Here is a 12,213-nt window from a genome sequence, read left to right on the forward strand (position 1 = left end):
ACTTCCTATGCTGTGGTATTTACTCTCTTAGTATATTCACTTGATGCCTGTAATCTTGATTTATTGTCAATGTAATAAACTTTACACCAACATACACATGCCATTGAGTTTTCTTTTCATTTCCCAGATTTTATAATATCTTAAATGTCTACGCAGTAATCAAGGGATAAATGGAGCGGGGTCCAATGTCACACAATGACCATGCTCATGGGTGTAGATATGGCATAATGCAAATATGTACACTGATTAATGTATTTATTTTCTTTTAACACAAACAATGATGTATTAATTCAAAGTAATGCATCCTTTAGAATGCAGAATTTAATTCATTGCAAAGGTCTTATTACCCAGGAAGTAAATGATGGTTTGATAGAACTATCACCTAATCAACACTTCAAAATATATGATGAAAAAGAAGTTTTATTATATTTCATTACGCTAATGACATGAGAAAATAATTAAAAAAATAACCCACATTTACTTCCTTGTTTGTTGTTTAAACGTCGCACTCGGCAATATTCCAGCTGTATGATGACGGTCTGTAAATAATTGAGTCTGGACCAGACAATCCAGTGATTGACATCGCGAGCAGTTAGGATACGATGACATGCATCAACCAAGTCAGCAAGCCTGACCACCCGATCCTGTTAGTCGCCTCTTTCAACAAGCATGGGTTTCTGAAGTCAAATTCTACCCCAGATCTTCATGGGACTAACCCACATTTAAGCAGGGTATGTACTTGTACCATATGGTAGTACTTGGTGTAACCTTGATCCAATGTTCTGTCCACATATTGAACACAGACGTCAGATCACCTTGTATTTCTTATGGCAACTCAAATACCTACTGTTCCACTGCACTCCATCAAGGTCAGGAGGTACCAGGACATGGTGTTGGAAATAAATGGAGGATATTATCTGAGTGTTCATGTCATACTATGTTTATGACACGAGTGTCTTAATACTGGAATTTAGGCACGTGGTAAACTTAGCATGATATGAACATGATTATGATGCTCTATTTATTACCAAAGAAGATGTCCACATAAAACAAATTTTAGTGTTTACCTATAAGGACTGCAAGTCGCAACAGCAGTGGAACCACAATTTGTTGAATGACGTCAATTATCTTCAGCTGTGTTTCTAGTGTGATGTCATTTCAACCTCACGTCACAATAAGATTCGAATGATGTCAACAATGCTGCTTGGATAACGGAAACAATACATGGTTGTCTCTTGACGTGATATGACCCTAGCCACATATATTTTCATGAACCCCTCGGAGGTAATAAAACACAATATGCTACAACCACCAACCTCCATATGTGGGATATAGTGAGAAAGGCACTGTATACAAACTGGGACAAAAAATGTGGACAGTTGTGGATGGAATATTTTATTCACAAATGCACAAACACACACACAGACATAACTTGCAGTAACCTGAAAGAGATTCAGTTCTCAATTTGTACACTGCAACATCTGTATGGGTGAATCATCGCAACAGTTAACCTATATTGTAGGATGAACAGGTACACAGTCAAACACCGTTGTGTCGATGTTGAAGGGACCTACATAAATACTTCAAGTTATCCGAGGTTTGACACAACTGAAAATGATGAATAATGCCTCACATGTCACATTTGCTCTACGGCTAGGATACGGCGGTTGAAGCCCCCAAAATCGAGGGATTACTTGCGGCGGCCGAAGAGGGTCTGCGGTGGCCTCAGGGTCGCCCTAGGGAGTATTCCTATCTTTTACAGGCCGTAGGGGTCGCCGTGGGAATATAGCGCGGATTTATAACTTTTTTTAATTTCTACGTTCGCCGTAGCAATTAGGCACGCCTTAGCCATGCCATAGAGCGGTTCCACGGCAACCATAGGTCGGGCATAAGATGGCCTTGCGTTTGCCGTGCGGCTGCATCACTTCAAAGGCCGTACGGCAGCCTCAATTTTTCTGTCTCCACAAATTCAAAATACGGCTTAAGAAAGAATACGCAGGGACCAAATATTTACTTCAAGGCAACTACAAGTTTGACACATCAAAGTTCGACAGAACTGTGTTTGACGGTATATGTTTAATGGTAAGTCAAAACTAAACCAACAAACAAAACAAGTTTATGACGTTGAAGATTATCTTCTTCCTTAATTTTACAAAACCGTAATGTGATTCAGACCTCTCCAACCAGCCTCATGTACCTCATGGACATTTGAGACTCGTCGAACAGTCTGATGAGAGCCCTCCAGCTTGAACCTAGTCACCAATACTTGAGGTTACTCTTCAGTTTTAGCCAAACTCCTCTTCTTATCTAACAAATCTACAGTTATTAGGGTTGTTAAAAGTACTCAATCGCAACAGGTTTTCATACTTCTGAAGCTCCATTCAATCTGTCATTCAAGGACACTTCATGTTACTGACTGACCCACAACCAAACTGTGAGTATGCTTGATGTATACCACATATTACTTACAGTGTAAACATGATGACTGAACTCAAGGACTGACTGAACGTCTTGAAGTTTTAACAACTCTCGAACTCTATTTTTGTTTTTTCATCTTCTGATTTTTAAATGTTCTCCTCTTACTCTTCTCTTCCCTTCTGTGTTTCTGGAAATTCTGGATTTTACTTTTTTGTTTTCTATTCTTGACTATTTGATCCATTGACTTTAGTTCCTTAAACTGTTTCTTCTTCTTCGGTCCTGAAGCTTCTTCTGATCCCTTAGTGTGCCCTGCAATAACAGCAGTGATGTTGAGTCAACACACCACCCACACAATGCAGATAACGAAAAGGAAGAACATAGTACATGTATATGTTTAACACAAGATTTAGCATATTTCGGCTGTTACAGTGACCTGGAAATTATAGAGTATGGGCCAGGCTGACAGTCATTGATAGCATGTGCCGCAATCAACGTTGTCGGGTCATGACAATCAATCGATCAGATTGGTGACACTTAGTAACCACCAGAACCTCATTAGTCAGTGAGTATGACAAGAATGAGTATGGTTTTATGCCGCTTTAAGCAATATTCCAGCAATATCATGGCGGGGACACCAGATATGTGTATGTCAAGAACAAGATACCGGGAATCTATCAGACCTAGAAATCTGAAACCCAGAAATCAGTAAAATCTGAACATTTTCTTAACACACACTTATTCTTTTTTCATATCAAACAATGTCTGTGGCATGCTCTACCTGTGAGAAAGATAATGGGTACCCAAAGTGTTAGGCAACCCAAACTAGCACTAAGAAAAGAGAGTGGTGCGCCTGTAGCTTGTGTGTTGTATGCCATGAACTCACATAGTCGTCCCTTGGAGCCCATTACCACCAGCCGACCTGGTCCAAATGACCTTGACTTTTGACCTTCATCATCACTGTCGCCTGGGTTGGAGTCAATCTTGTGTCGGTCTCGCCAGTCACGGTAAGTGAAAACATTAAGAAAAATAACGGAATGGAAAAACTGTTCATCGATGTGTTTGTTGTTGAATGTAGCATTCAGAAATATTTCAGTTTTGTGACTGAACCCTGCAACTGATCAAGTCTGGACCAGACAAACCAGTGATTGACACTGTAAGCAACGATCCACAATGGCACAGTAAGATGACAAGATATCAGCCACATCGCTGAGCTTATCCATTTAGTCTCCTCCTACAAGTGTAGCTTGCTTAGATCCTAGCCTGCAATCCCCACTGGGATCTGTGAGTGTATATATCTTACAGTCAATGTGTAAAATCAGTCAGTGTATAAAACAACTGAAATTATCACTTACACAATTGACAAAACGCCAAAAATCTTTTACAATTACTTTTCTGTTAATCATACAATTCCAAACATTTTTAAGCTCTATTTAATCACCAAATGACAGAAAATGATAGGATGAAAAGAAAATGAAGGTCAATGTATATTTTAAAACATTTTTGGCTTCTAATCCTAGCATAATAAGTCTACTGTGATGTTTTGAGGACCTTTTTAACTTCTCAATAACTTTTAGTCAATCTGACAGCAAAATAATTGTAAAATATTTTGGCATTTCGTAGTGAGTGTGTGAGTTTGATTTTATGCCTCTTTTAGCAATATTCCAGCAATATTACGGCGGGGGACACCAGGATTGGGCTTCACACATTGTACCCGTATCGGGAATCGAACCCGGTTCTTCGGCGTGATGAGCGAACGCTTTAACCACCAGGCTACCCGACCACCCCTGGCATTTTTGTAAATTGCATAAGTAAAGATTTCAGTCATTTTCTATTGACTGTAACATATATGAAGTGGAATGGCCAAGTATATATTTAACATGTTTAATAGCTTGTGTTGCTAGAGTAGGATTTGTTTGATGGTCAATGCCGCACTCAGCAATATTCCAGCTTTATGAAGGTGGATAGTGAAATCTTGACCAGACAAACCATTGATTGATATGAACAATGTCCCACATCATCAGGAGGAGATAACTCCCAGTCACCATGCCTGACTTCCTGATTCAATAGGTCACCTCGTCATTAGCATGGTTGAGTGTGGAGCAACTCACACCCAGAATACCACAGGGAGCCAGGGTAGGAAAGCAAAGGATATGCATTAGACTTGTAGGAGGCCGAGATCCAGGTGCCGCTCTCCGTCTTTATCTTCTTCTTCTTTGGGTCCTGTTCTTCCCGGATAAACTTCTTCTTCTTTCTGTCCCTTTTGACAAAAAGTCATTAATACAGCTTCATGGACATAAATCTCAAAGATTTCAGCTGGATGTTTGAAGTAAAACAAGGGATGCACACATATATGCCAAACCAGTGAATTAGATGGGTTTAGAGACCAGTTAAACAGTTCAACGTTGTGGAATGACCAAATAAATATAACAACAATGCCTGGCAAATACTGTTGCGATACTGTTAACATTACCAGTGGTGCTAAGAGCTTGCAGGAAGAGTAAGTGCTTTTTCTCTCAACTTGCCCTGACAGTGATAACAATATCATGGTAAAAATAGGTTCGTGAGTTTTTGCTTAGTTTAGTTATTTCATAAAACACTGAGAAATCAGGCAAGTTGATTTTGTCCGCAGGAAAACTTGAAGGACCCTTACCTGCCTACATCTAAACTTAAAGAATGAAAGATTTATATCTGACATCAAACTTTTGAACTGGTCCCCTAAGTAAACTTTCACAGTTACCAAGAATAAATTGCCGTTTTATGTAATGAACCTAATAAACGTTGGATAAACAAATTTTTTGGATCATTAGGCTACAATACAATAATTATTAGATTTTCATCCAAATTTGTCAAAAACGTGAGGTGGCAGGCACTTCATTTCATGTTTGTGTCTTTTAAAACAAGATCCACTATTAAAGGATGTCTTTCAGATGGTAGGACTATGTATGGTATATTTTATCAAGTAAAGGGAGACAGGGACAGGTAGCCAGTTTCAACTGTAGGTACTTAGGGCCAATAAGATGAAAAGAAGTGGGATCTTTTAGTGAGTGAGTGAGTGAGTTGGGTGTGACACCGCTTTTAACAGTATTCCAGTCATATCACGGCGTGTCAGCATAATGTGGGAGGTGAGCTCAAAGTGATGCAGGTCTCAGACGTTTACAACTTCGGTGAAACCCACGAGCACGGGTATGTGGTTTCACGAGCACGGGTATGGTGCTGACAAACCTAGAAACATAATAGGGGCGAACCGGGATTCGAACCTACAATCATAGGTTTCTGGCGTGCCCAAGGGACGCAACTATGCACAGCGAATCGTGGCACCTTAGATGACTGGGCCACCCATACCCCAGGATATTTTAGTGGCGAGGTGAGACACAAAATGTAAAGATTCATTAGGGTATGGATGTAGAATTAGTCTGTTATATCCACCAACATTACTAAGCATGGTGTGGGACAAGAGTGAACTTTGGTTCATTCAGTGTTTCACTACAAAAGTCTTTGTGATGTAAAGTGATCTGTTAACTGAAGGGAGACAACTCACCATTTGAGCTGATTGTTTTTCTTCTTGATCCCGGTGTCGTCGTCGCCGGTGAGATCCAGAACAGCACTGGAGGCCTGTTGCTCAAATGTACTGCTGACACTCAGGCTGAAAGAAACACTCCGTAATATCACCAGTTGCAGGGAATGTGTACACGAGACTTGAGAAAGGTTCTAGAGACTGACTCGTGGAATCTCATTCAATAATTTCAATGGCCTTTCCATATGGGATCAGACGTAACTTTACAGGATCTAAACACTGTCAAGTTCATTAATGAATGAAAATATTACCCGAATGTGATTTGGTATCATAAATATCATATATTAGGAATACAAATTGTATTATGTGTGTCTTTGGCGATATTTCTTTATGTTAATATTTCATCTATAAGGTTTGAAAAAAAGAAAAGAGAGCCTTGGTTCAAATACTGTATTCCAGTATTTTACTCATCAAGGGATACAACCTTTCCCAGGTTGATTGTACACAACTGTTTATTGATTACACAACTGTTTATTGGTTACATAGTTTGAACGACCCCCCACCCCCCAAAAAAGACACTGCCCGCACTATATTTTCAAAAACAATTGAGAAATAATACTTTTATTTTTTTGAGCCTGAACTTCAGAAACACACATCACCTATATATCATATAATATCATTGTTTCAATTATTAATGTCGCTAAATGAAGTAGTGGATGAATAGTGTTTGATATGTTTGAGTGAACTGTTCCATTTATCATATGAGCCATGTTAATCTACATTATCAACCACACATCTGAAAACCTCTACCTAAAGTTCTTGGGAATGTTAGTCAATACTTTATCAAGCAGGGAGACATTTAATGGATGTATGGAGACTAAAAGTAGTTCTTGTTTGGTGACCATATTTGCATATTCATCAGGTCATGATATCAAGCTTACAGGATTGGCTTAGTTTAGAACACTATCCATTACATGCATATGATAACACTATTCATTGCATGTATATGATAACACTATCCATTACATGTTTATGATAACACTATCCATTGCATGTATATGATGATAACACCATCCATTGCATGTATACAACACAATCCATTACATGTATATGATAACACTATCCATTGCAGGTATATGATAACACCATCCATTGCATGTATATAACACCATCCATTGCATGTATATGATAACATTATATATTACGTGTAAATGATAACACTATCCATTACATGTATATGATAACACTGTCCATTACATGTATATGATAACACTGTCCATTAAATGTATATGACAACACTATCCATTGCATGTAAATGATAACACTATCCATTACATGTATATGATAACACTGTCCATTAAATGTATATGATAACACTATCCATTGCATGTATATGATAACACTGTCCATTAAATGTATATGATAACACTATCCATTGCATGTATATGATGATAACACCATCCATTGCATGTATACAACACTATCCATTACATGTATATGATAACACTATCCATTGCATGTATATGATAACACCATCCATTGCATGTATACAACACTATCCATTACATGTATATGATAACACTATCCATTGCATGTATATGATAACACCATCCATTGCATGTATATAACACCATCCATTGCATGTATATGATAACATTATATATTACGTGTAAATGATAACACTATCCATTACATGTATATGATAACACTGTCCATTAAATGTATATGATAACACTGTCCATTAAATGTATATGACAACACTATCCATTGCATGTAAATGATAACACTATCCATTAAATGTATATGATAACACTATCCATTACATGTATATGACAACACTATCCATTGCATGTAAATGTTAACACTATCCATTGCATGTAAATGATAACACTATCCATTGCATGTATATGATAACACTGTCCATTAAATGTATATGATAACACTATCCATTGCATGTATATGATAACACTATCCATTACATGTATATGATAACATTATCCATTACATGTAAATGATACCACAATCCATTACATGTATATGATAACAGTGTCCATTAAATGTATATGATAACACTATCCATTGCATGTATATGATAACACTATCCATTACATGTATATCATAACATTATCCATTAAATGTATATGATAACACTGTCCATTAAATGTATATGATAACACTGTCTTCATGTACAGTCTGTATATCTCAATGACAACAGACCTTTCCAGCAAAATTCATTCCCCTTCATACGGTTACGTATTAAAACATTTTATTTTTTAAAGCCACTAGTAGCTAATCCAACTGTAGTTGTGACTGACCCTTTCTCACTCTGGTAGTCAGCAGGGCGGTAGTGGAGATAGTTCTCTTCATCTTTGATGTCTACGTGTTTCCGTTTCTTCCCTTTCCTCCTCTGGGATGTCTCCCTGCCGGAGTGATGTTTACTGGGTGCTATCACAGTGCTGAACACTTTCTGAAGACAGAGGAATGACATTTCTACATCAACAGCTGACTGCGAAGGAGCTACATACAGTAAACTTTGACATCAAGTTGAACTATGTTTATGAAAGAGTTGGATCTCATGACAAGCCAAAAGTAAGAATTCAAACTAAAATATTATTAAGAAATTTGAACAATACATGTATAAGCTACCAGAATGCAAGAGTGAGTGAGTAACAAGAGTCATCAGAAAGATGACATATCCCCCCGGCAGCTGTCTGTAAAGTAACCACTAGTAAATGTGCAATTCTCTATGTAATGAGTCAACAGTTGAATGTTCTTTAAGAAGCATACAATGTTTACCCACTGAATGGTTTTCCAATTCTGGCCCGGAAACGAACCCGTTCTCCAATGGACATGATGGAGTCTAGGTCCACCTTCTTTCCATAAAAATTGTAAAAAATAAAAATTCGTAAAAAAAATAATATCAAAAGGCACCACTTCAGTTTGTGCCTGATAGCTTTGCCAAGTTTCGATCAAATACACTCAATGGTTTTCGAATTCTGCCCCGGAAACAAACCCCATCCCCAATTGAGTCTATGTCCAACTTCATTCCATAAAATTTAAAAAAAATATAAATTAGGAAAATCCCAATATATTGAAGGCACTACTTCAGTATGTGACTGGTAGCTTTGCCAAGTTTCGATCAAATACACTGAATGGTTTTAGAATTCTGCCCCGGAAACGAACCCCATCCCCAATTGAGTCTATGTCCAACTTATTTCCAAAAAAAAATAAAAATAAAAAATAGAAAAATCCCAAAATATCAAAAGGCACCACTTCAGTATGTGCCTGATAGATTTGCCAAGTTTCAATCAAATACACTGATTGGTTTTGGAATTCTGCCCTGGAAAAGGAAATGATTACGGACGGACAGACGGTCGGACAGACAGACTGGCTGATCGCTATATCCCCCCGCATTATATGCCGTGGGGATAAAAATTTAACATCACATCAGCATTATTTCAGCCATAAAGCAACGAGTCCACAATGCAAGAAAACACTACAACAAAAGGTAAGAGTTCCACAGCTGCTTTCAAACAACTGGATAGTAGTGCCTCTGAGAGTGAGTGAGTGAGTGAATGAGTGAGAGTCTAAATGCCACTTTGAACAGTACATCAATCATATCAATGTCAGCAGGAAATCTGAAGTGACTACGATGGAATTCATTTAGCAATAGATCACTGGAACATATCAAGGCAGATCTAGGATTCAAACCAACAATCAGTGGATCCTGTCATGGTCAAGATACGCAACTCTGTAAAGTGAATAGTCACACCATAGACCACTGAGCCACCCGTGCCTCTGATACTGCAGGAGTCCTAGGAATCCAGTACACTGCAACTGCCCTGCACTATAACACTCACCTGAACGTCCTCCTGATTGGCTGCCTCCTGCCCCTCCCGCTCCTCCTCCTCCTCCTCCGCGTCCGCGTCCCGCTTGTTGGCCTCCCTCAGTCGGCTGCTGCAGATCACCCTCTCATGCCATGTCCGCTTGTTCTTCATCACATCAAATGATGGATTCTTGTTGGTGGAATTCACCTCAAATACTGTCTGTAAATTGAATTGCTCTTGCAGTGAATGTTAGGTGACTATTTCAGTGATATCATAGTGTGTCCGCTAAATGTGGAACATGCATTATACCGGACACCAATCCGCTATATTTGATTGATGCTAATAAAGCTGCTATTTGCTATTTGAAAAATTGGGTGAGAGAGCTAAAAATAAGCAGAAAAAATGACCCTGCTTGCACTTGTATGGTTTAATGTGATTAAACCTTGAAATTGAATATCAAAGCAATGCATAACTGTCAGAAATTGGACATCAACATCAAAGTACCCCGGTACTCAAAAATAGAAGTTCCATCATGGCTTGCAACAACCTCATCAGTGACATCCGCCGTGCCACATTTTAGCAAACACATTGTATTTTGTATCTACTTTGCAAATTAAACATTTCTTTTACTTACCAAAGCATCGAATTCAAACTGTTGAGAAGGGGGCAAGCCCCCCCAAACCCCCTGTTTTATTAGCGAGGTGACAAAAATGGTGTCTGAAAAACTTATAAACCATTACTAAGGAATAAGCTTGTGCACGCTCAGTGGACCCAACTCTGTTTGGCACAATGTGGTGCTTCAGACGACCGGGCCAATCATGACATAATTGCTGTTACAACTGAAATCTGTTGGCAAGTTTGTCAGCTTATATCACGTATACAATACGTATTGTACCAAGCTCAAAACAAGTGTGTGAAACCAATGTTATGTCATAATCTAGATTTACTGTTTTCGATGATATGTCTGCATTTTCAAAATTCCAAACCAACTGATGTACATGGAGTAATGTCCAGGGCCCCTTTCCACTAAGTGATCTTAGCTACGACTATCATAAGTTAATGTTAAAGCATGGGAGTTATGATCACCTTATATTTGCAGCCCTTTACAACAGTACTTGTTCTGAAGGCTCAGGTTTGAAAGGTCCAGACAAGCAGGATTTCATTATATTGTACATCTATCATTGGAAATGTTTTGCTTAAGTAATGTGTATGATAGGGCTGCAACGGTTCACCAATACTTCGATTCGGTTCGATGCTCGATTATTTCCATTCGATTCGATTATTTTTGATTCGATTCATTAGTCTAATAATGTACAATGATTCATGTATAATATGCATAAATAAGTAACAAAACGTGTATTTACTTTAACTTTTTTATTGAACAGTGCAACACTGTGCACCAACAGGACAAACTCATCACCTCAGACTGTGAGGTCAATCAGGTCATCAGGGATGATCATGTTTTTGGATAAAAACACACGCATGTCCACATTGTCACTACTGAGGGAAGCCCTCTGAGCAGTCACAACATCCCCGGCTGTTGAAAAGACCCTCTCACTAGCCATACTTGAGCCCAAACATTAGATTCTTCGTCGATATGAACGCAAGTCTTTTAATTTTTTTGGCCAACGAGGTAGGTTATTTTTGTTAATTTTAAATTTATTACAAAAATTGGAATGAACTGAATCGAAATCTAGACATTGTGGATCGAAGATCGAATCGAGATGACAAGTACCGGTTCTCGGTGCACCGAACTGAACCGTTGCAGCCCTAGTGTATGAAGAAGACGTCTGCGTCTCTATAAAGTTTTATTGAGTATGTTGACATTGATGGGCGCAAGTTACCCATCTTTGTACTTTGCAAGCTATCAATCTTGTCCTAATGTTACACCTTCAGAGCTTTCTTAACACTGGAAAAGGTCACACAATAAATGGACAAGTTGGAGCCCAAAGAAAATGTAGAAATCTGTCAGTCCTTCATCACAAGAGCCCTGTGGTTGTACTGCTGGGTGGGTGTGACAGTGTCTGTTTGTTATTTAACACTGCACTCAGCATAGTTTCTGCTATATGCTGGTGGCCTGTAAATAACTGAGTCTGGATCGGAAGATCAAGTGATTGACATTATGAATAATGATCCACGCCATCAGCGTACACAATCAACCAAGTGACGACCCTGACCACCTGCTCCATCAAGTCACCTCTTTTGACCAGCACAGGTTACTGGGGGCCAGTTCTAACACGGAAATCTCAAAGGCTTCCCAATCTTGTCGCCTCTTACAACTAGCAATGGGGTACTGGGGAGACATTCTTCCCTGGGTCCCCTCAGGGTGCAACAGGAATTGATCCCCCATTGAAGGAGGAGACCGACATTGATGTCCATGGATTATACTCTAGGTCCCCTCAGGGTGCAACAGGAATTGATCCCCCACTGAAGGAGGAGACCGACATTGATGTC

The 12,213-nt window shown here is 38.8% G+C and overlaps 1 protein-coding gene across 1 annotated transcript in view; it reads right to left on the minus strand.

The window, feature by feature from the left end:
• Positions 1–1,402: 1,402 nt before the first annotated feature.
• Positions 1,403–12,213, minus strand: part of LOC139472849 (ATP-dependent RNA helicase DDX54-like) — a 30,138-nt gene continuing 19,327 nt past the window's right edge. The window contains exons 15-20 of the mRNA XM_071255321.1: positions 9,793–9,978; positions 8,248–8,399; positions 5,957–6,061; positions 4,571–4,675; positions 3,302–3,426; positions 1,403–2,727 (exon numbers count right to left, since the gene is read on the minus strand). Of these exons, the coding sequence (XP_071111422.1) occupies positions 2,537–2,727; positions 3,302–3,426; positions 4,571–4,675; positions 5,957–6,061; positions 8,248–8,399; positions 9,793–9,978 (864 nt within the window). The 3' untranslated portion in view covers positions 1,403–2,536. The remainder of the gene's footprint in view (positions 2,728–3,301; positions 3,427–4,570; positions 4,676–5,956; positions 6,062–8,247; positions 8,400–9,792; positions 9,979–12,213) is intronic.

The sequence above is a fragment of the Haliotis cracherodii genome, unplaced genomic scaffold (genome assembly GCF_022045235.1).
Source record: "Haliotis cracherodii isolate W230 unplaced genomic scaffold, xgHalCrac1.p SCAF_1, whole genome shotgun sequence".
NCBI lineage: Eukaryota > Metazoa > Mollusca > Gastropoda > Lepetellida > Haliotidae > Haliotis > Haliotis cracherodii.